Source organism: Nesoenas mayeri (genome assembly GCF_963082525.1).
Source record: "Nesoenas mayeri genome assembly, chromosome: 4".
Taxonomy (NCBI): domain Eukaryota; kingdom Metazoa; phylum Chordata; class Aves; order Columbiformes; family Columbidae; genus Nesoenas; species Nesoenas mayeri.
The window spans coordinates 2,214,119-2,239,493 of record NC_137540.1 but is presented as its reverse complement, the minus strand read 5'-3'; the positions used below and the strand labels follow the sequence as shown (position 1 = coordinate 2,239,493).

General features: G+C 37.4%; 1 protein-coding gene across 1 annotated transcript in view; it reads left to right on the top strand.

Moving 5' to 3' along the window:
- CCSER1 (coiled-coil serine rich protein 1) overlaps positions 1–25,375 on the top strand; it is a gene marked incomplete at its 3' end in the record, with an annotated part of 374,341 nt that overhangs the window by 205,669 nt on the left and 143,297 nt on the right. The window contains exon 8 of the mRNA XM_080343892.1: positions 8,421–8,498. Within this exon, the coding sequence (XP_080200018.1) occupies positions 8,421–8,498 (78 nt within the window). The remainder of the gene's footprint in view (positions 1–8,420; positions 8,499–25,375) is intronic.

The window sequence follows — 25,375 nt, the reverse complement described above, 5'->3', positions numbered from 1 at the left end:
TTGCAAAAGGAGTATAAAGGGTACATGTGATTTTGAAGCTTCTTTTCTTGGACAAGGAAAGAAGTGATAAGCTGAATATGCTAACCTGGCAAATTGTAGCAACACAGTACACTTGGGGAAATCAGAATTATTGTTCTTTGCAGAGTAGCATCCTTATACTACCGCTCAGTAACTGCAGGGAACAGGAATGCAGAGATGGATAAAGAAACCATCTGTGTAAAGCAGTCAGTTGAATCCCAAGAGCAGACATGACAGAAGGGAGTATGCGAACTATGTGACCTGTACTGCAAGGCAGTTTGGTAGAAAATCATTGGTATAGAACATTGAATTTCTGGTGCCTACCTTTCTGAACTCCAAAATGAATGAAACTTGAAGAGAAAAGGGTGCATGAGAGAAGTACGGTACAGTACAAGGCCTTCTCTCCCTTTTGACCTTGGCTCTCTCATTATGTCCAGTTTAAAGACTTCCCTGCCATGGTAGCATCAAAATCAAAGCAATTTGGAGCATTGTATTTTTTCTTTCTGAACGTTTATCACTAAAAGTGTGTGGTGAATTCAGTTTAAAATCTTTAGACTTTTCCAAGAGTGCAAAGGAGATACTTACACTTAACTGGGTGTAAGTTAAGTATTCGAGGCTGTTGTAATATTGATGTTACGTTGATATATTTGCCCAGGGGCACCGGAGCCGCAGAGCGTATCTCCTGCTAGTTAGGGACAGCAAACTTTGCATCATGTTGAGAAGATTGCAAAACTGTTGAAAGCTGAGGTCGTCTCAAAATACTTATGCAGCTGGATTGTGTAATGGTGTCTTTGCAGCTAAAAGTGATTTAGGCTACAACTTCAGGAGTGGGTTTTTTCCTCTTTAAATGATATCAAGAATATAGCAAGGTATAATGGCGCATGGCTTCCATCAGTGGAAGATAGCACCCGCCAGCCACCATCACTGGGATGATCTTTTTCACCTACGTAAATGTGCATATATATGTGTGTATTGAGAAAAATATTATAATAAACGTAGGTTTTTTTGTGTCCTGTGGGCTCTGCGCCATGCAGGGTCACCAACAGCATAGACCTGTATTTTTTGTTCTCGCCATGATGTGTTAAGTTTCTAGGAATCAACACCAACTGGCTCCCACACATGACTTGCAGAGGACTCCGTCTCTCGAGGATTACTGACCTTGACTGAAAAGTTTAGATGCACATTTAGGACATAATATAAAGCAAATTATTTTGTGATGGAGAAAACGGATGCTCCCTTTGCTGTGATTAAAAAAAAAAAAAAAGACAGAGAGAATACACTATGTTTGTATTTTCTTGCATCACGATGTTCTTAAGCCATAAAAGTGTCAGTTCAAAGCCAACCTTTGTAGTGAATTGAATCCCATTTTTGTCTTCCCCGTGACACCTTTACTAAGAACTCTGAAGAGAGTGCCAGCCCTGGCACTTGAGCAGCAATTGCTGTGACTGCCCCTGGAGTTGTAATGAGGAGAGACCTTGGATTTCAGGGTCACACGTGTCAGGAGCTGAAGTCTAAGGGGAAGAGCAAAATGTCTCACTGGCAGAGAAAGAACAAAGGCTGTTAGTCATCCTGTAGCAGGGATGGAGAGGATCAGAAAAAGGTACAAGTAGGGAAGGAAAAGGTCTACTAGGAGAAAATATGAATGAAAAGACACGAGATGAACTCAACTGAATAAAACAGAGAATTTTGTCTGAAGTTCAGCTTTGTAGTGTTTGCATCCTGTTCTTAACTATTCTGATCACAAAGAAGTTGTATTGGCAATTGTGGTTGGTTTGGGTTTTTTTTGGTGTTGGTTGGTTGTTCTTGTGCATGTGTCTGGGTTTTTTTTTGAGGATATGTGTTGTTTGGTTTGTTTTGTTGTTGTTTTTCCCTGTTGCAGATGAATGGAGCTGAGCTGAATATATATTATAGGATCAGGTGCCACACAAGATCCCTGTAGTGCCTTCAGAGAACAAGCTAAGACTAGAATAGAAATTAAATCCACTCAGAAGAACACAAATGAGGAAGATTCTTCTGTTTGTAATGTTTACCATAGTCCCTGTGGTAGAATTGGACACTTAGGCTGCCAAAAACAATTAAATCTTTCACGGGTTGGGTGCAGTTTTGCACTTCAGAAAGCAGTCACCGTCTTTCTTGACATTGACTTGTGCGCACATCGTGATAGGAAAGCAACTGCTGTCTCAGACAGGATTCAGCTCCCTTCTGCATCTTTACAAGATACTGTAGCATGTACAATGTGTTGAGAAATGAGACACCTTCCTAGGCAACGCTGGCTTATCTAAAAGCAATGTTCCAAACAAATCCTTTTTGGTGGTGGGGACACATCAGGAGCTGAGACAGCACTGGGGCAGCAGCAAACAACACTTGTTCAAATTTTAACAAAACAATGTGATCACCAGTAGTGTACAATCAGGCTGATTATGAGCAAATAAAGAGAGTTCATTTGGTACATTGAATTTATGTTATGGTAGAAAGTGGCTATTAATGTTTGTCAAGTGCCATAGGTTCACCTTTATCTCTTTTTCGCTTTTCTGAGACAAAATGAGAATTTATTCCTCCTTTCTCTGAAAAACCTCTGTAAGATACTGTGGGGGTTGTCTTTTTAGACTTGTGTAATGTAATTCTGATGTTGTTATGCATATATCAATATATCAAACACTTTTATGTGACCTCTGCTTATGATCACGATGGTAAGTCATCTATTTGGTTCCATTGTAGAGTTAATCTTGGGACCATAGCAGTGTGTTTTGCTTATGCTACATGACAATGGGAAATAGAGGTCTAGTTACCACTTCCTTCAATGGTGAGAAATGGTGCTTTTAGAAGTGAGAAAACAGGAGAGATCTGTTTTCAGTTCTCTTTCCTGAAGATCCCACAAAGCTTCCAAAAACAGCAAGAAAAAACTTATTTCAGCTTCTTTTTGCTATAGTTTCTTTGTACATGTGCATCATACCAAAAACGAGACTGTAACGGTCGCTTTCCTTGTACAGTGTCAGAATTGTTAGTTGCTTTTATATGGTGATGAAAATATTTGGCTACACATTTTCCTTATCAATTGAAATCAACACTTCATTGCTATAAATGCTGAACTAAGTTCCAGCATCTCAGTGATTTGCTGTAGAATTCCTAAGTCCCAAGATTTCCTGAAGTCAAAATCCCAACATGGAGAAAGTTTCTGAATCAATTAAAGAATGTTTGAAAGGAAAGGAGATTGATGTGCTTCTCTCCCATCCTCTGCTGGAATGCTCCTGTGTCGTAGGTAGTCAAGTATCATAAAAAATACAAAGGCTGCTTTGCATTGCTTTGGTTTTGTAAAAGTTGAAAGCAAATTGTATTGCCTGATCAAAACAATTTTGCTTTGACAAAGCAATACAAAGCTGCCAAATATTACTTGTGAGCCTCAGGTGTGCAAAAGTATTTGGAATATCATGATAATGCATAGTAAAGCATGTTGGTTTTGGTTTATGGAACTAAATATGATGCACCATGCATTATATTTTGGTATGTCAATTGAGGTAAGCGAGTAAGAGTGGAGGGCACGAGTGATGAACCTCAGTTCAGAGTAAAAAGGTATCTAAGGTGTCAATTACTGGCAAACCCCACGCTTTGGCTTCCCTGCAGTGCAGGTTCACAAAGGGTAAAAGTGCCTTTGGGGCATTGCTTAAGCAAATAATTGCTTGGAAAAAGTCTTTGTGGTGCATCTGAGAGCCTGGTGTAGTGGCTGGAGCTTTTTCATGAGCAATTCAGCTCTGTTGCTTGGACTGGTTAGCATAACGACTTGTTAGTAATAAATTATTATTGAGGAACAGGTGAATACACAGCACAACTGCGTGTGACTCTGCGCACTTGATGGGCTCCATGTGAGCACAGAACAAGAGCAAGTCACAATTGTTCTGGCTTGGCAGCGCTAAGCCCAAGTTGGTGGTTCTATCCAAAACGCTTGCCAGAATGTACAAGTATCTTGTGGAATAATTGGCATGATGTCACGGAGGGAAAAACTCCAAGAATGGCAGCTGTGGGTTGTTGTCAGTATTGCTGGGTATGTTTACAGTGATACAGGGATCACGCGTTGATATTAGCAAATAAAACAGCAGACTTATTTATCACAAAGATTGGTGCATGTTTATGTTGATTTCTGTGGTGGCAGTGATTATTTGATTTATATGCTTATTTTTTCTATTCATTTGACCAACAAATTATCAAAATCTGCCCTGTGCAGTTGTTGCTGGGATGACTTGAAAATGACCCTTTGTAGTATATGCTTCCAGTGCCACTAATGTGGATCTCATTCCTCGGGACAGCAATCTGTAAAATTATCATAAACACTTAGCTGTGTGAGGTTTAATTAATACCAGAAGCCTTCAATAAACATCAGTTGCAATTTGAAATGTGCTGAGTTAATGATTCCTGGGCTCTGCCTAATGCACGTGCCATTAAATCTCTGTGCAAAGTGGCTGGCACTGACATTAATCACATCCCACCCAAGTCTCTGCATGCACAGAGGGAAAAGAAACTGCAGAGCAACAGGAACATTTGACAGGGAATGCACTTAAACATCTCCACTTAGAGGCCTGAAGGACTAAGTGTGTAACAGCATCATTTCACACGACAGGGGAGGAAAACATAACAATGTTAACCAGTACCTATAATTTTGAAAGTTATTTTATCAACTTCCATAGGTAAAATGTTATAGTAAATGTGTTGAATACTGATGGTTACCAAAAAAAAATGGAAGAAAATCATGTGTGCCATGAAAGTGATAAATGTGGTTGCTTGAAAAAGGTATAAAGGAAGAAAAAAAACAGGGATATAAACTGAGTGCTGCCTTTGTTTGCTGAAGTTGCCAGGTTTGCATTTGTTTTCATGTTAGTTTAGTGTTGTGTGTGAGCACAACTGCCAGCTGAATCATGAGCACTCCACCAAAATCCATGTGCTGGTGGTATGTCTGAATGAAAGTGCAAGTGCAGGAACAATCTGTCTAATCCATTTTGGCTTAATCTGGGTTCTTATAGGAGTTAATTCTCTCTGTGCTATGAGAAGGGTAACGTGCTACTCTCACGAGACAAATACTTCAAATAAATGTGTTTATATCCTTGTTTAAGGTGTAGGACAGTAATTTTCTAATGTGCAGTTGTTTATAAAAACTCTGACCACTGGGCTTATGTGGCTTATAAGAAATTTAAATAGAGACTTGACATGTCTAATCTCCATTTTCAGCCAGTAACCTTAGAAAAAGCACAATTTAAATGAGGTTAAACCTCATTCTTTATTAACACCTGGATAATACTGTGTTTTGACAGAAATCAAAGCAGGAGGGACATAGTCCTTCATTCCAGATACTATGCTTAGGATATGCATAGAGCTTTGCATTTGTGTTTTACTGTATAGGAGTCCTATGTGAAAGCTATGAAACATCCATTGAAACTCCATGTTGTTTCGGTCTCTGTCATTTCCAGTGATTTGACACAACAGGAATGCTCACCAAAAACCTCTGTCTGTGCATATTACAGTGCGTTCCCACCAAACTGTCCCGTGTTTTTCTCGTGAACAATGGGCTGTTCTTGGGGACAATCGCTCCCATTGCTGCTGTGACTCCAGAGTAATGCCTCGGAACTTGTGATGGCCTTTTTGCACCTTGGTTGTTAGTATTTCACCCATCGAGTGCTGGCCCATGCTGTAGGTGCTTTCTTAGCCTGTGCTCCAGAGCTTTTTCAGGGCTTCACAAAGCGTTTGCAAGTGTGATGTGATTCAGCTGTACCACAGCTGATCACTAGAGCTATGCTATATATGTTGAGTTTTTCTCCCAAATTGAGACTCAAACCAATAGGGACTCAATTTCTGTTGAAGTAACTGCCATATAGTCAATTCTGGAGCTTATTGTAGCCTGCAAATTAGAGTAGATGTCAGAGAGCAGGTTTTTGTGCTGCTTATTATCCCTTTGCTCTTGCTGCCTAACTGCCGCTGTTGATTAAGTTTAATCCCAAAGCAGATCAGAATTAAAAGGCTTTGCATTTTTATAAACCTTTTGAAAAAAAAGCTTTTCTCCCTGCATTCTGTGGCAAACGTAAGTTGCTATTCACAGTGGAGTAAATGCCTGAAGCAAGGGAAACAATCATATGTATGTTGTAAATGCGACTGCAATGCTGATGCTGACAATTGTATGCTGGTTTGGATGTATGCAGAGAGAAATCAGAACAGATTTGTATCTTTAATATGTTGTCAACTAGACAAAACAGATTCCTTAGTGACTAAGGCCACAGCTGTAGCGGCCAAGAGACTTCTAGTGCCTCCAAAACAGCTGCAATGATAAGGTTTGTTGTATTATTTAGTGTGACCATTTTCTTTTTGTAATTTGCAATTAAACAAAGCGCCACAAGTCGTCACCGCGCTGTCACTGACAGGAAATAGGGTAAGGGAATGGTCACAGTCCAAACCCATGGAAAAAAAGGTATCTTCCAGTTATCTTCCGATTTCAGCACCTCTCAGTGACTGGTTACAAAACTAGTAATGAAATAAGTACATAAATAATGACACTCTTGTACTAGAGGCAGTTTGAGTTATTAGCTATGTGTGAACTTATTCCCGTGTGAAGGAATAGCTTTATTAGTCATGGCCTAATGCTTTTCACCAGAGCTGCTGAAATACTCCAGTTAGTAACCGCAGTAATTTAAGCAACAGCAAGTGCAGAAAATGTCCTTCCATGTCGTTTCTATCTCTCTCCTTCCAGCACACACACGAGAGGGGTTGTGATGAGTGTTGCTAGCAATGTTGCTATGAGTTGTGTGACTTAAAAATAGCCAACAGCTCTTCTTACCTTTTTGCTAATTAGGATGAACCCAGAGAATGAGAATTTTTCATACTGCTATTCCTGTCACCTTGCAAGTGTACTCTTAATGCTATTTATTTTAATAAGAGGGAATAACAACACACAGAAGGGTAAGAAAAGATGTTCATTTGTGGTCTATTTTAAAAGTCACCCAGAAGTGCTCTGTTTGTCTGATCTTAAAAATCTAAAAGTATCTCGAAAATAAATGTTTTTATTCCTTCTTGGTCTATAGAGATTCCTTTCACTGGCCCACTGCGATGCTCAGGGGTCAGAGTGTCTGATATTAGAGGGAGGCAAAGGCACCTGTTTTCTTTACCTTGAAAAGGAGAAGGAAGGTCTATTTGCAACCTTCTTACTGCCTAATATCTTATAGGGAAGGTGGAGCTGTTTTATCTCAGATACACACAATGAAAGGGCAGAAAGCAGGACAATGGGGCTACTTAACCTGCGGCTCCATGAAATATCTCAAAAGGAAAGTGGGTCATTAAGGAAGCAGCATATACTGTACAGGGCGTTTCTAGAAGTGATGGTGTGATAGCAATTGAAGGCTGCTGTAGGAAAATAATGTCCAGGTAACTTATTCATTTGTTATGAATTAACATTAAAGTATGCTACTTGGCTTGTAAATATCTTTGGTTGATTGGCTGTAATTGAGAAGAAGGGACAGGTTTTTAGTTCCGAAAGTCCTTTTCTAGTACCTGGGCACCTGGCAGTTCGTTAGTCTTCCCCATTTCTATTAGCCTAATGGCCAGAAGCAGACAGTGTTAAAAATACCTAGCAAATGTTGCCAAATATTTACCAATAAATAGTTAATTACATAATTTAAAAAAAAAAAAGTGACAATTTATGCTTTTTATTGTTGTAAAGCAGGACTAATGTGCTTTTTGTGCGAAGATCTGCTACACTTCACAGAAATAGTTACACCGAAGTTTTGCATTTAGCTTGCTTTTTATAGTATTCTGCACTTCATAGATCTAAACTTCACATTTTGTCACATTAGTTCATTATAAACTCTGTATATTGGTATAGTCAATGCAGCATGAAATTATATTTAAAGTATCAACTTATCATTTTAAGAAGTGGTTTTTTTTATATTGGAAAGAACATTTTATAGTGGTTTTCAATATCTAATACCTTTAATATAACTAAAATTAGTTCATAAAAAAAGGTATGTCTCTTGGAACAGCTACTTTACACTGGCAACAGGAATTATAGAAATGAAGTAGTGCAAGTTAGGGAAACATAAGTGAGATGAAGTGGAATGACTACTAAGCATAAGGAGACTTTTCCAGTAGGATGCTGTTTGGTGACAAACTCAAAGAGGGAGGTCACTTTGCATCACGCTTTGGTGTGACGTTCTTGTGGCCAACTTTGAGCCCACTGTTTGTCTATGAGAAAGATGATAGAGGGAAATAACAGTAAGGAGATGAACCTTGCAGTGAGAACAGCGCCATACTAGACCCGTTTCCAAACTGCTGTCCGCGTGTGAGTTTTCACCTGATCTGGATATTTGTAGCTGCAGAGCCCGGTGAGGGGAACCAGGACTGGCCTGTGATGTGTTGTGTTGTCTTTCCAGGAGAAGGCACAGTGCTTGCAGAAGGCTCTGGCTTCCCAAGCGGATAAATCCACGCAGACAGAACTCGTTGGCCACGATGTAAGTACCTGCATCAACCAGGATTTTGTATCGTGTCTGTGGGTGCTCAGACTTTGTCAGCCCGTTCGCCTGTGCTGTTGTGTCCATGCTCTGATTTAGCGGGATTCACTGCAACACCACTCATCATTTGCTCTTAAATGATTCTCAAATATGTTCTGAAACATGAGAAGATAATTACAACGATTTACCCACATGCCAGTGCCCTATTAATCTTATGCTTTACAAAGAGCTGAGAATTAGCATAAGCGAACGTGGTTGATATGTATTAGTGGATTCTAATTTTTTCAGTATTCATTTACACACTTACTGACAATTTAATCGGGTCATTATGTTTGTCATCACCATGTGCTGTCCAAGCAATATTTGAATTCTGCATTATAATGGAGTAAATACAATTTTGCCATATAATGTTAAAGTTTTGTTTGTTCAAGAGCATCTGTCAGAATTTCTGCCATGAGGTAAGTTGATGGTATGTATTCTTATGCAAGAACATAGTCAAGGAAGATTCCTTAACTGTAGAAATATATTGGTTTTTCATTTTTTAAAAATTAAAGTATTTTAGCTCTGGGGATGTTGGTTGAATATGTGTAAGGAATTCACTTCTTTATATGAGCTTTCTTGAGTAATCTTTGATTAAGAATGCCACAAAGTGGACTGTTTAGCACAGTTCTGTTCTGTGATTTGAGCAAAACCTAATGATGCTTCTTACTAAAGACTGTTCCACAGAATAAGACTGCGGTTTTGTATTGATGCATATCAAGATACTGCTTCAGTTTTGTAAAAAGAACAGTGGAATTAAAGCAGGTTTTGAAACCTCCTTTTCACCATGTTTTGTCATCCTAGTCTTTGGATGATCTTCTGAAGAGAGAAACATGAAAATGTTACTTTTTAATCTGAAAAGTTCTTGAAGCAAACTTCACTTGGGTGTTTTTTCAGACTCTTTTTTGAGCTGATTCAAGCTAGGAGTACTAAGCTTTTTTTGAAAGTAAAATATTTTGGACAAAAATGTAGTTATTATTTCTGTATGTACTACTCAACACTTGTAGGTTGTGAGTTGTGGGGTTTTTTAGGGCCAGTGAAGCAGTGCTTTACTCGTTGTATCTATCCACACTGATTTCTTGTTCCTTGGTTGCCAAATAGGAGCCTTGTTGGAATTTACTGAAATTGTGAGGTGTATATATTAATGGCAAAAATACTTGAAAACATTTTTGCATGTTTTGGTGCTATATCCATTTCTTCTGGGACTAATTATCTTTAGCAGCTACTTTATTACATCTTAGATGTTGAAGAAGAATGAAAATACGCAATTTGTGGGGTTGGTTTGTGTGGGTTTTTCTGTGTTAGTTTTTGTTTGTTTTAAACCGATGTGGTTTATGCATTTAGTTGTTCTCTTTGCAGTCTAATATGTGGTATCTCCTGCTGCAGAGATCCGTGCTGTTAACGTGGCTTGCTTGGTTTTCCTTTTTCCAGCCCATGTTCCCTTGGAGTTTGGGGCAGGGGGAGGTTTTCTGTCAGTAAAACACAAGATTACAGATTTTGCAATAAGGTTAGAACCATCTCTCCCAAACAGATACAGTTTTCTGGCTGATGTCTTAGTATTTAAAGATGATGAAAACAATTTTTAAAAGTATCGTTTTATTTACCAACATTCTCTTCAACATTAGTGGAACACATTTTCCAACCTTTCTTGGTAAAAAGCCTCTTTCATGTTGTGGTTGCAATGGTATATTTTCTTACATAAGGTGATGCAATGGAAGCATAGGATGTTTTTGTATCAAACTACATATCTGCCAGTGTTTATCTTGTACAAAGTACTTGGAAAAGCTGCATTATAAAGAACAGATGACAGAGAAAGCTGAACTAATCTATGGGAATAAGACATGCTTACTGTGATCATCATGAAGGGAATTCAGTGAAGAGGAGTGTGTAAATAGTGTAACATTTTTAGTAATATCATTTAAACTTTTGGTCATTTTTGTATTAGATTGTGCCGCTTTTCTTCAAAGGAAGGCTCTTACAGGTAATGATGGGTTCAACTGAGTTTCTTTTGAAACCAATTACACTTGTATTCTTGGCTTTTATATGAGACTTCAAAGAGCAAGTTGTAGCCCTGGCAAGTAGTATCTGTACATCATTTTATTCAGGATGTGCATAAGTGTGTATAAATACAAGAATATTGTGCTAATGCGAAACTACATTAAATAGAAAAGCACAGACCACTTCAGAGAATGCAAAATATTTTCATCCCATTAGTCACACATTCTGAGAATAGAATACATTGAATACTTCAGATATCCAGTTTAACAGGTAAGCAGAAAATCTAGGTTCATTCTGTCATCACTACAGATTTGCTGCTGTAATTCTAAACTAACAAACAAGTCACCTATTTCTCCTTAATGCAAACTTAGTAACTAGCAATAGTCAGACAAAAGTGTCATCAGGAATTTGTGTAGCGTTATTTCATCAAGATTGTACAAATATTGATATAAATTTGGGAATGTAGCATTTCGGAAATCCTTAAGTGAGTGATCTGTGAATAGTTTGGTTTATATTGCTTCATATTATTTTGTTTCACTGTATAAACTTGATAGTTGTCTATTTTACATTAGAAAAAAACCTAGGACATGTTAGCCTCCAAAAGAAAGCAATGCTCTGGTTTTTGGTTGAGAGGCTGCTCTTTAGCACGGGAGTTCATTTAGACGCATTGTTAAAAATAAAATGGAAGTTCTGACTTGGACTTAGACGGGTGGTTTGGGTAAGTATTTGAGAGGTTACCAGAATGGAACCTTATATATTGTGTTTTATGTTATAACACAATTGCAGTTGGATTCTGGCTATCAAGATGATCAGCAAAGTTTAGATGATGCCATCTTCTGCAATGCCTGTAAATAGTTGGATGATACTTTGGATAGATTTCTGTTTTCTCCCAGGCAGCCCACTGAGATTTTTCAACCTAAATTGCTTTAGTATGGTATTAGCAAGCAAGCGGAAGCTCAAGTCTCTAGCAGCAAAGATAATGTTTCTCATAAAGAACTGTCTGAACTGGAAAGCACGCTGCTCAATCTCTGTTCCGTTTTAAAACAACCTAACAAGAAACTTAATTATGGAATTAAAACATGAAGTTTATAATCAGTTTTGATAAGGAGGGAAAAGGTCTTCCCTGATGAAAAATGCTGCATTTTCCTGAAGTGATTAACATGACCACTTTGCTACTGGACTAAATGGAAAGTAAAATATCAAGCCAGCTGCCAAATGTATTCAAGGGAAGACATTAGAAAGTAATCTGGGTTTCTTAGAAAGCTAATTGCTTTCTACTACAAAATGTCAAGGGATATCCACCTTATGATGGTCCTAAACTTATTGTTTCCCAATATGTGTACTGAGAAGCATTTAAAACGTGTTGGGAGTATTGCAAAATGAACCATGTGCACAACAGGTTGATGTGGGAGACTGTTAGAAATGATTAATGTATCTAAAATAATCAATGGCAATTTAAAAATCCTTCACCTTCTTTTGGTAGCAAAGCCTTATTTTATGGAGAGATCAAAGAATGATTTCTTCCATGTCGATCAGGTTACTAAAACAGCAGAAGATGAGCAGGTACAGTCAAGTAACATTTGACTGATTACGAGATCACGTTGAGTGGCTGCTGGCTGAATAGATGCTGCAGATTATCACCCGGGCATCCCATAAACGCTCTGCAGCATGGGCCATTGCTAATGAGTTTGCATTAAAATGTGCCTCAGAAGCAGAATTAAACAATCACTGTAGAGTTCTCTGTTTCTGGCACCAAAAGGATTTCTAATCAGCACCACTTGTCAATATTTATCAGTCTTTGGATGAAAAGAATTTGTTCTTGATTGTGTTCTACGCAGAGTAGAAATTCCTAAAATCTGTGGTTTCTACAATGTCTTCTCTGTGTTTGCTTCATGCTGATATTATAGGTTTCCTATCTCAGAACCACTATTCTATTTGTTGTTTGTCTTTCACACCGAGAGTAAAGCCCTCAGTGTCACATGCTTTGCTGGTGTGAAATGAGCTGCATTTCACCACCTTAACCAGAAAATACATCATGCTTCTGCCTCCCCTGCCTTGGAGACTGATGTCCACCTGCTGTTGTATCTTTACCACTAGATTATTTTTCTCTATGTATTTCCTATTTTCTGAGTTAGTTTTCTAACATACACAGTGCAATAATGCAAACTCACGCATAATATACCTTTCTCTAATGCAAAATCATTTTAGAAGCTCCCTTTAGAAATCAAAGTCTTTGCTTTGCTTGTACTTCTGTGTACCTGTTCGTACTGGATATCCAAGTTGTTCTTGGCATGCTAATTCCATTCCCACAACTTCCTCTGGCAATCGTTTTCTCTTCTTCTTATGTCTGATTTCCCTAGTATACAATTTCAAAATAGTATTTCAAAAATCTCTGTGTTTTAGGATGTCCTTGTACAAATTCTGTCAAACTTTCAAGCCATTAATACTGAAATATTATGCTGGAACTAGTTTTAATGATTGCCTCCCCCAGCCCTTCCCAAAGATGTTGCCTCGCCATCAAACCCCTGGGTACCTGCTGTTTGAAATCCAATGTCTATGGCGCTATACAAAAAGCAATACAGGTTTTCATGTAAACAAGCTTCTAAAGTAACTGGATTCTGGGACAGAAAGCGAGACCTGCTATATGGAAAATACAGGTTTCCAGTGATCTGCTTTAATTCCACATCTGATTATCAGCAGGTATTACGCATTTAATTTTGCCCTCTTTAGGAATGAAGAACAGTCAAATTTCCATTCCCTAGTGGTGCTCAATTAGTATGAATGAGCTTTAGTTTTGATCTGTGGAATGCAAGTTGACTTCCGACTGCTTGTGTGTTGTTTAAATATTTGTAGTAATGTTGTGGCTTCACTATATCATAGCTGAGTTTCTTCATAGACCAGAACTTAATAGAAAACTGTAGTCTCTGTATCTTTGACAATATTGTTTTCCTACAATATACTCTGCAATAACTATGCAATGTTTTTCTTGCCTGTTAAGTTTTCTATCTCTCTACTTATTCTACATTTCTCTGTCCAACTTCTTGTGATTTGTATCTGCAGCTATACCATTGCTATCTTGCTTTCCAAGTGAGATACTTAGAAATATTGACCAAAATTACTAACTTTGGCTTAAATGTCCTGAGGTGGAGTAGAGAAGAAAGGGAAGAAATGAAAGTGTGTAGTTATTAGTACTTATTCATCCTACAAGTTCTTTTTCTGAAAATAATGCTTTTCCCACTTTTTTTGGCTTTGGCTTTGACTCCATCACTGTGTTCTCCTTAGAGTTCTCAAAGTTTACTTCTTCCCTTGGGCATATCCATCTAGACATCTCATCTCATTTCTTATTTTTACTGTTATTCCTGTGCAGTACTTATGAATATGCTTTACTAACGCTATTGCAGTGGTATATTTTCAGGATGTTATGGTTGTTTCTATCAGAAAGATACCATCAGGCAGTTCATGACCTCTCTAAATATTAATTAACTGAGCAGTTATCCCTAGAATTAATAACATGTTTTACTACATCCGTTCTAACCTGTTACACTAAGGACTGAAAGAAGTAGGACACTGCCAAAAAAAGACCTTTCAATAGTTATTTGACTGAAATTAAAAACCATCGATGTGGAAATGTCTTTGTGTTGTGTGCATGCTGCATGTGGATTCTCTCTATTTGTGTAAACTGGCTCATTCTGGAGACCTTTTTCCTGTGCAAACATGACATTTGTTGTACATACCTGTTTTCTAACTAGGACTGTCATGCACAAGCAGACAAGTCATACTGCTGGTTTTGTGTGCATTGTCATTTAATTTCTTGTTATGTTGATCATTGGTGCGAAAAAGCTTTATTATTACATAGCGCCTGCATGACCGTGTACAGCGGAAATAATCAGTTTTGATTTAACTTTGTGTTGCTGTCAAGCCATGCATCTTTAAGATTTCATTTCATTTCTTTTCTTTATTTTATTTTCTTTTTCTTTTCTTTAAAGGCCCTGTGGAATTCTCCATGTTCTGAAGGCTTAGTTTACAAACCTATCAGCATCTCATTGGTTCCGTCATTAGTAAATTAAAAACAACATCTGGACACTCTTCACTTATGGATTTAATTAAATACTGCTGTATCTGAAATGAGCTGCAAGTTACCATTGCTGTCAAAATTCTACTACTTAATATTTGTATTATCAACAATCAAATATCACTTTTGTGGCAGAAATATCTTCATTATTATATATATATGAATAAATTATTAGTAAACTATTACAAAGTTATTATCTGAAATAAAACTTAATTATTCTTAAGATTTTGTGCACTTATCCATTGGTCATTCACTCCAATTAAGAAAACCCTTCAGTGAGGCTTGTCTCTGAGACTGAAAAAATATGTCTTCAAGATCTGGAAACCTAAGGAAACCATTCGTTTTTAAGACTGGTGTTTTCTGTCTTCCAGTACTAATACCTCTGCACCAACTGTGAATACAGGGCCAGCACCTTCCAATACGTGTCTATTTGAATGTTCATAATGGTGTAATTCTTACGGCATTTCTGCAGGGGATTTGGTAAGATTTTACAAGGTCAGACTTTACACAGATTTATCCCAGGAGAACTGATCCTAAAAACATACGCTTTGATTTTTATTTATTTATTTTTAAATCCATTAGAATCATAGCTTTATTCTACTTTTTATTATACTTTCTGAGTATTTCAGCTGCTGAGAGACTTGCCGGATGAACAGCAGTGTGAGCAAAGTACATACTGTATTTACTGGATGTCTGTGCTACTTAAATGGGTAGATGTTGTTGTCCAAAGGAGATGGGGAGAGAGGTGGAAAGGTAATTCCTGGTTTCTGGCTTTATTAAGCAATAAATCAGAAACAAACTGGAGAGATCACCACAAACCCTGTCCCCCCACTATTAGTTACTGAGTGTTCCCTTACCCAGGACTGACTTTACTCACCTGAGGACGTGGTCTGCACCCACCCCTACCAGGTAAGGTAAGAAGGTGTTTGTGCCAGAGTGTCTTTAAACCTCCCCTGCTAATACCCTTTCTTACTAATACGAGCCCATACTTTAATTTTGTTACTGCTCTATTTTGATCAGATCTCATAGTGTATAACAAGAGCAGTTATCCAAATGGAGCAACTGCTTAGTGCCCATAGCTTTAATTTCAGTTAATTTCACACTACTTGTGTTGAAAAATCATGTTTCACCAGTTATTCTTAAATGAATCTAAACTGAAAATAAAAGCAATTAGCTAAATATTCATGCAACTCTAAAAGTGAATGAACCTTTCTCACAGGTGTCGTTGCGTTATGGTGGCTGATTCTGTATCGCTTAACGTGATGTTATTGTTTATTAATCATATATCAACTTTATTTGTTTTGCTTGTAATCGCTGTCTTCAGCATCCTGTCTCTCCCCCTTTTGGTCAGGCTTTCGGAAACTATTTTGTGCTTGTAATTGTATAGTTCTTACTGTAGCAAACACATAATTTAAAGAAACAATGGAAATGAGTATGTGCATTTTATTCTTTTGAAATTCACCTTCCTTGTTGAGCTTCGTCTGTTGCCGTTCTTCCTTCTCCTGCTCGGCACTAGAAAACTAAAACGGTATTGGCAACTTCCAAATGAGCAAGCGCCATTCTGTTTGATACAGCGTAAGGAGGGGAACAGTAGAAATGGAGTCACTGGATTTAATATTAACGCAGGTGTCAAAATGTTACAGCTAGAGCAAATATTTTGTGGTAAATGTTGAGAGGTTCAGAAGCAGCAAGGATGGTAAGACTTAGAAGCAATGAGAGGCGCAGACTAGTCTCCAAAAGCCTGGGGTGGGATAACAGTGGGAAGGTTACATCCTGCTTGAATTGAAGGGAAATCTTCTTCATTTGTCAGTGGGTTTTTTTTAACCTTCATCTTCTGAAGCAATTTCACTATAGAAACATGCAGAACAGTATAAATTCTGACATATAAATTGTTATACTGTACCTCAGTATGTATTTGGACCAGTAAAGAATTCCTGTAGCTTACAATGTTTACAACAGGTCTCTAAAGTAATTTAAAACACAATCATTGAGTTGGTTGGGGGTGTAGGTGCTGTGTGTGTGGTCAAAGGGCTGCCAATTTCATTGTTCCTAAATAGTGGCTTATCCTGCAGCTGCATTTCCCCAGTGTTTACCTGTGGTTTATAGGTATGTGTACACTATTTGGTCATTTAGATGATGGTTTAAACTGTTCAGTCTGCTTTAGATGTTTATGTCAGTGTTAAAACTCAAAGGGCTTAGGAGGAAGAAGCATATATGACCTATGTTATACCAGTAATAGAAAATGCCATTTCTATCCCTGACCTATTACTAGTACTTTCTCAATAGAAGTGCAGTGAGAACTCCATCCAGGCTGTGTACTGTGTTCATTTCAATGCAGTGCTCTTTTAGTATTCATTTATTCATTTTTAGTGTCAGAAGTTTCTGCTTCGCAAGAGTCAACAGAATATTAACATTAAGGCTAAAACACCAAGAAGGAGCATGAAGAAAAAGGATTATTAATGAGATTTGGGGACTAGTAATACGTTTATTTTGTAGAGAATAAAAAGGCATTAAATTGAAAACAGAATCTTCTGGATACCAGCAATAAAAGGAGAAAAAGTTCTGTTTGGTTACTAGTAAATGCACTGAAAAAATGCTTGCGAAGATATGTGTTTGTGTACTAAATCATGCTGAAGTGGAAAGTGCATGAATTAGATACCATATTGCAACTTTGTCTTCAGCAACAGCTTTGTTACTTTCAGGCAGTTTTTTATTCATCTGAAAATATCTAGGAAAAGTGTGGTGGTGCTGTTGATGTTCAGTATCATGATGAAATGAATCGATACCTTTGTATTTGATAGCGAAAAGGAGGAGGGCTTGATCTATATTGTGTAATGGTGCATACATACTATCAAATATTTGGAGAGGAATGCCAACACCTTCACTGACATAGTGTTGTGTTCAAAGGGAAGAACGAAGAAAGCACAACTGGATGAGAGGAATAGATGACAGAGACACTAGGATCTTTGTGCTCTAAATACGTGAAATAATTTTGAGTGCACGCTTCAGAGACATGAGCTTCCCGATGTGCAAGTATTAAAAGGTATCCATGCGAATATGTATTTATCTGTGTACATCTATATTTCATCTTGCCATCTGTTAAATGATTGAGGAGAAAAGATTCATGTGGAGACAAATCTATTACAGAAGTCTTGTCAGGTTATGAATAAATTCTTCGGGGAAAACTGCTAAGGAATTGCCCAGTTTCAGGTGTTACAGAAACGAAGACAACATGAAGAAGGGCAGGTTTTGCTGCTTAGATAGGACCATTTAGCAAACTTCCACTCTGGCTCCAGTGGAGTCATCTTCTAGGATTCTTTGCAAGCACCCAGGTACTGAAAAAACTCAACATGAATAAAAGTCCTGAAACTAGCAGCTACTCATCCTCCCAGCTTTGCGTGTCTTCCTTTCTCAGCTCTCGCGTTGCCATGTCTGCACATTTCTCTGGCTGTTGGGGGTATTTGCAAATATGGTTAGTGGTGGGGCTCCTGTTCTGCGTCATTATTCCCCCCTGCTGTTGCTGCTTTGCTTGTTTCCTTTTATCTTGCTGTACTGTTTTTATTCTCTCTCCACATTACAGTCCCATTTGGCTCATCCTCTCCTTCTTTTCTATAAAACATCATTTCTATCACCCATCAAGTGCGCTTCTAAAACTTCAACAATAACCAGAACTAGAAAGTCGCAGCTTTTCTTTTAACTTCTGGTTTTCCTCAGTCTTTTCTGTATTTTTAGGCAGAAAGGGAAAGAAAAATAAATACTTCTTAGGCAAAGTACCCATACAGAATAATTCTCTGGGACTCGAAAGTGATGTTTTTCCTGTAGTTCAGAATGTTAACTGCCACATTCCAAATTCGCAAAAAGAAAATAATGCCATTTCGATTCTGTAGAAGTTAAGGTCTTTTTATATATCTTTTAAATGTCTAGAAAATTAGATTCATTTTTTCCATCTTGTATAAAGTAAGAAAGTCCTGTAAAACCTGTTTACCTACCCTGTGGTTTTCTCGAACTATTTGTAACATTTTCTGGTTGGCAAATATCAAGAGAGCATTTCTGCATAGAAAACAGCTATTTTAAGCTGAGCATGCAGATGTACAATTGAATTAAACTACTTTTAAATTATTTTGAGTATCTCCAGGAAATGTATTAGACGCCAGAAGGTTTACGTTGTGTTAGAGGTTTGCAGTATCTTCTCTTCCATAAATAGTGAATTTTCAGTAGGCGATGCCATTGTTCTGACCAAACACAGAATGGTGTTTATATGTTTGGCATGTCACACGTGGGTACAAGTTCCTAGCAGAGTAAATCAAGGGGCACAAGGAGAGCACTGACATGATATATTCCTCTTTCATACCGCTGGTCTGTACACTTCAGTACAGACTTCATAGTTCTTGGTGTTCCCCACAAATACCCATATCATTCTTAAAGCTGACTCTTGAAATTCTAGGTGAGAACTCTCTTGTAATAATAAAAACAGGAGAATTTAGTATTTTGACAATATTGAGCAGCTTTCCTTCTGCTGAAGACACTCATTTCAGCTTTGTTTCCATCCTGCGTTTTCCAGCTGTTGCTTCCCCATGCCCTCTGCTTGTAACAAATATAATGTGCTGCTTTGCTCCTGATAAATCTAATTCATCTGTGATTAGTATCAGTATTTCTGCATAAGAATTAAAAAAAATGTTCCAAGGCTTGATGCCATGTGCTCATAAAATACTCAGCTCATTCTTGATTTAATTCCAATAGCTTATTGCAGGACCGAATAAGAATCTGGAAAAGCATACCTATTGAGATTTTGCATGGCAAGACATCACTTCGTGTTCACGGGAGGCTTTTTAAAGGCCAAGTTAAAGAAATCGCTGAATTCTCCTGTTGTCTAGAGAACTCTTGCCCGGGGGAAACATGCTGCTGCTTCATATTTCCTTAGCCTCGCACTAGGAGAGAGGTTGTACAGATATATTTACAGCGTACAGCTCAATATCTATAGCCGGGGGAAGCTCTGTTTTGATTGAAGAACAAGGACGTGCGGACAGCCTGGCTCAACCTCCGTGTTCAATTTGGGATGCCAGAACATTGGACTGAACTATCTTGAGGCATTCCAGTGAGTCATTCTGAACCTTTTCTGAGCATTTTCTTAGTATTTGCGTTTTCTTTTGCACACAGTAAACTTTAGGTTTGTTTACTTTGTGTGTGTGTGTGTAGGGGGGGGTGTTTCTTTTAGTTAATTGTATTGCCTAAATTCATTAAGTATAATCACAACAGTAAGTGACATGTTATTCTGTAATCCATAGCTGAACAGTCATCTTCCTCGTCTGCAGTTTTCATTCTTGCTTTAAATCTTTCCTTGGAATGTATCTTCTTGTTTTTAATTGTAGGCATATTGATAGTACAGAACCAATAACTTGAAGTGCAAGTTTAATCAAGAGGAGAAAATTTCCAACACAGAATAGAATTTCCAATTGGAAAAATGTCATTGCTTATTTTTTTCTAATGTGTTTTATCTAATTCAGCTTCTCTATCAGTTACCATTAAAAAGGATGTATGCTCATTTTAAGGAAATAAGTTAAATCAAGCATTGTCACGGAATCCTTAGGCATTTTATCTGTTTTGTGTGTGTTGAAAATGTATTCTCTGGACTCTTGTTATTGTTGAGCTACTGCATCAGCTGCAGGTTTCCTGAATGCGTATTGAATTAGCACATTAGTCTTACTGACGCAATTAAGCTTTGGCTTGTGCATCGACATTTCAGCAAGAATTATGCTATTTATATATTATAAAAAAGTTATATGCTAATTATACCTTGACACTTTCTCCTGCTGTTTGCCATCATTTTCACCTGCCTGGTCTTGAGAAGACAACATCTGGCTACAGAGTCAACACCGGGGGCAACAGTTTGGGGGCAACTAGAGGATCCACACGAGAGATTTTGGACTTAAACTGTAACCTTACAATAGAGGTTTCTGGAGACAGTGTTGCTTTGGTCCTCACGCTGTGGGGAAAAGCTCTGCCAATCAGCCCAGTTTTGAATAACTGTACAGCTGCCACAGAACTGCAGTGACCTGAGGGATTGCAGCAGTTCTTTGCTTCCTTAAAAGACCTCATTTTCCATTAATTTATATTATTTTACATAAATTTAGACACAATTAAAATAACAAAAAAATCCACATATAAGATTCCTTTTAAAAGGGTCCTTTTAAGCTCCCTAGGGATGTGACAGGTTTGGGGAGAGAATATATTTAATCCACAAGTCAGTTCAGCTTTTCATACTTATGTGCAAACTATTTCCTAGGTTGGTTAAAAAAACCACAGGGGGAGCTATAATCTGCCTCAAGTGTACTTTATTTAATCATCGATTAGTTGTTATTTTTCCATGTAAGAGGTGGTACACCGGCACTATAAATATCAGAGTATGCGAAAACGACAAAGCCATTATAACTGCCTTAAATTTAGTGCAACCTTTCCAAAGTAATTAATGAAAGGATAGGTGATTGGAAGAATTGATGTGCTGTGTTGGACAGCTGTGCTATACCCTCTGAATTTCTTATTTCAGGAAAACAAGAAGTTTGAGCAACATAATAGATTTCCATCAGCTTGCTCTATGGTTGTGAGATCCAAGTCCTTTCTTTAACAAAACATAAACCATCTCGAACAGTATCTTCAAAACCAATTCAACTGCTTTCTGAAACCACTCAGCGCTGACATTTTATTGGTGAATGGAATTAGATCAGTACACAGGTATTTATCTTCACTGAAGGCTGCGCAGACACTTGGAACTTATAAAGAGACACATAACATGCTAAATTTTGTAGCACATCAGAGCAAATACAGACAAGTACCAGCTCCATCCTCGAAAAAACCTAAACGTGGTTCGTAGATTTAGATAAAGGCAACTGTTAGCATTTGAAATATCTTTGTAAAGTGACACAGGCGCAGTGTTTTCGGGGAAATGCGAGTAGCTGTTTGGCTTTGTGGAAGAAATAGTAATTATTTTAAAGGTTTAGGAGGGAGGAGGTGTTGGGTGTTGGATGCTTGTTGTGGGGGTTTGTTTATTTGTGGTTTTCGGGTTGGTGGCGTTTCTTTGTGTTTGTTTTGTTTCTAATAGAGCTCTTTTTCATTAGTGCATCCCCTCCTTTCTGCCGCTGGATTCTCAATGAGCATAATGAAGGTTTTCCAGTGTGAACCTCTTGTCTGTGAAGTGTGCTGAAAACTTTCTCTCCTCCTAATGAGGATTAATTGCTGTGTCACTTGGTGTGAGTGCACAGAATTGTTACATCCTAGAAGTGAGAACATTCTGCTGTGTTTGCCTGGCAGAGGTTTCACCGTTGCTAGAATAGAAATCTGCTTTGCTTTAACAAGGTGCACATGGGCTGCTGTGAATAATATATTTTTTAAAATATATATATATATGTAATGGGATCTGAAATTGGATATGCTGTTTATTTGTGTAAATAGAATGGTATGACATTTTTTACACAGTTCATATAAATGTATATCTCAAGATTGCCATAAAAGCCATTTACAAATTCCAAGAACTAGAGGGAACAGCAATTGCTCGTTTCATTGGTTTAACTCTCCAAATGTGAAAGTTATTTAAAAGTTATGCCCCGCTCTCCTTGCAGGCCGCATTCTCCATCACTCTCTATCCAAGGAACCTGGCATGAGATAGACAGGTAGTATTTATTTTTGTTATTACTATTATTCCTTGCATTGTGTCAGCAGAGGGCAGGGCCTGTTCATTCAGAATTTAGAAAACCTTTGTAAAATGAATATAAATTTTTCTACCTGCAAAGCACTTGATGAAAACATTAGAATTTGAAGTACAGTACCATCAGCAAACATAAGCAAAGCGTGGTGCTGTTTCACCAACCCTAGCTTTCTGCCACTGTTTAGTTTGACCTTTGTAATGTATTTAATTAGGCTCTGATCACACCTGGTATTATAACACAGCCGTGCGTTATGTGGAAAGGCCACGTTGTGGGTATTGAGGTGTTTATCACTTCTAAGGCAGAGAGGAGTAAATATTTTGTCACCTTTTCTCAGTTGTCTCCTATTTTAACACAATGAACTCTGTGCAAATCAATCCGGCTCCACCAGGTGCTCTGGTCCGTCATAAGCAACTTGCATTGCACCGTCTTTTTGGGGCATGATCTCGGCTTTTGTATATTTTCTTTTACAAGGCAAGTTTCTGAAATGATACTCAAATATGTAGTTCCTTTAGTTTCTTTTCTTTTAAAGCTGACTTCATTTAGTCTATTACTTGAGCAAGTGTGATTCATAATTACCCTCCTTGTTGATGCTATTACAAACACTAATTCTGTTCGCAAAGACAAATTATGATTAATGCATATCCTTAAAGTTTACACCCAATTACACAGAATATAATCTCTAAATTTGTATAAATAGAAGTTATACTTTTGCACATCGTAGATAACAGAAAATTTTCTGAACCTCCATTTGCATGTGCTAATTAAGGACTACTTCATTGTATTCACATCTGCAAACGGGTTTTGTTCTCATTACTTAGTGCTCTGTGAACAGAGGAAAATAGCATGCCACTTTCAACACAGCTCCAAAATACACCTGAACCAGATTTTTAACCTTTTGATGAATTGAAACAGTGGCATTTCATTTAACAATCGCTATTAATTTAATTACATTTACTTGAACATTAAAAGGAGGAAAATTCTGGATTTATTTCTTTTTACCATTTTGATGAATACCTCCTTTTTATTCTTGGGAAGTTAAACCCTGACCTAGTGATAAACTTGACTATGGTGTACATGTAATGCATGGGTCAGTATGCAATAGAAGATTGGTTTTTGATGCTAATTGTAGTAATAAATTCCTTTAAGTTTGGGGGTTTTTTTAAAATACTTTTTTTGCCTGTTCTTATGTATAAGCAGTATTTAAAATGTGGGCAATCTAAAGTTCTGAAAGAGAAGAGCATTTCTTGGAGGCTTTAATTTTGGTTCTGTTTTCATAGGCAAATTAAGAAGTACATATGCACGTTGTGATGAAATATGTAATTTGCACGACATAGCAGTTTAAGCAAAATATTAGTATTCAACCATGATAAGCTAAAAATAAAACTTAACAGATGTTATTTATATTGTTGATCTATTGCAAACTATCTCTTTCAAAATTAAAACCTGTACCTGACACCCAATTATAATAGTGTTTTTAAATCCTTTCACTGCTTTTGAATAATTTTCACTCTTTGGTTTCCTATCATGGGTCAAAAAAAAGTTATTGATAAACATTTACTAACAATAGTTACAGAATATTTACATTTCAACTGTCTCCTAAAGTAATAGCCACTTAACAGTAGTTGGTGATTATATGCTGCTTGGTGTGGTATTTGTGTATTGTTTATTGCATACACACACTATCATAGTTAAACAAAAACTCATTATGATTGGGAAAGACATGTAAATACATTTGATCACAGACATTCTAAAAACTGTCATTGTGGTTATTGTATTTTCTACAATCCTCGCGTGAGTTTCTAATTGAAATGAGCAGAGGATCCTGTGTTATCACTGGACTTCACAGTGGGATGTGCTGGAGGTCAGTGATGGCACCTTGAACCATTATGGGAAAAAATAACTGAATAGAAAACAGCAAAAGCAAAACTGGTTTTACTTGATGAGAGTGACCCATTTCAAGTGCTGTGGAGGAGCAATGTCTTGCCGGTGTAAAGAACTGAACACAAGCTTAATGTGGTACTCCGATCCAACATGTTTTTAAATGTGAGGTCTGAAGAGTCTTGACCTTGGCTTGAGAATTCACAAGGATGAGTGGAAACTGGTTTAAATCGTAGATGTGATGTGAACGGTCTGAGTTTTAAGTCCTTACTCCGGTAAAACTGGTGGTATCCAAAACCAGCTTGGGCTGGTTTACGTGTCTTGTGTCCCGTGCTGTACTCAGGAGTGATGGGTTGATAAGCATCCTAGTCCCTTGGGTGTCTGATCAAGTCTGGGGTTTCAGTTTTAACTTAATTGCTGAAATTGCCTTTCCTTATGCAAAAAAAACATGAGATATTTGAAAAAGCATTTCCAGCGTATGTCAGTGTCTGTCAAAAGTCTAATTCTATTATTAAAGGATGTGAGAAAAATAATACGCTAACATAAGTGTAAGTGGTGCATAACTCAATTCTTTATTATCTTTACAGAAATATTAATTCCTATGAAATGCTTTCAGCTCTTTGCTGATTTTCAGTGTTATCAGGAATGGCTGAAAATATAGCCAGAAATATGTTTCTATGGTTAATTATTTGGATGAGACAAGGTGAAATAGTAGCAGTTAACTATGCATTGACAGTATAAAATCTGTTTTGGAGAAAAATGGATATATTTCATGGCTATCTTCAAGTTTGCACATATAAAAATGCATTCTAAATTTATGCCAGAACACTGCCTCATTAATGTTTAATAGAGAAATAAATCCTAGGTATCATCAGCATAAGAATGCTATAATCTTTAGATCTGAGTAATGTGTCTCATGTGGGTGGGCATGAATGCAAGTAAGATGGAATAAAATATGCAGCTTTATGGGAAGCACTGTGGGGGATTGGTGAAGATCTGGATGCTGTTCCTGAAACACAGACTAGTAATGGGCTATATCATCAGAGTTACACCATAAAAGAGACAGCAATATTAATAGAAAAGAAAAGAAAAGCAATTTTTACTTCTTAAAACCTACATTGAAACCCCATTATAAGCAGAAAACAAACTTAGAATAATTTTCTATGCTACAGTAACTTGTTTACTTAGAT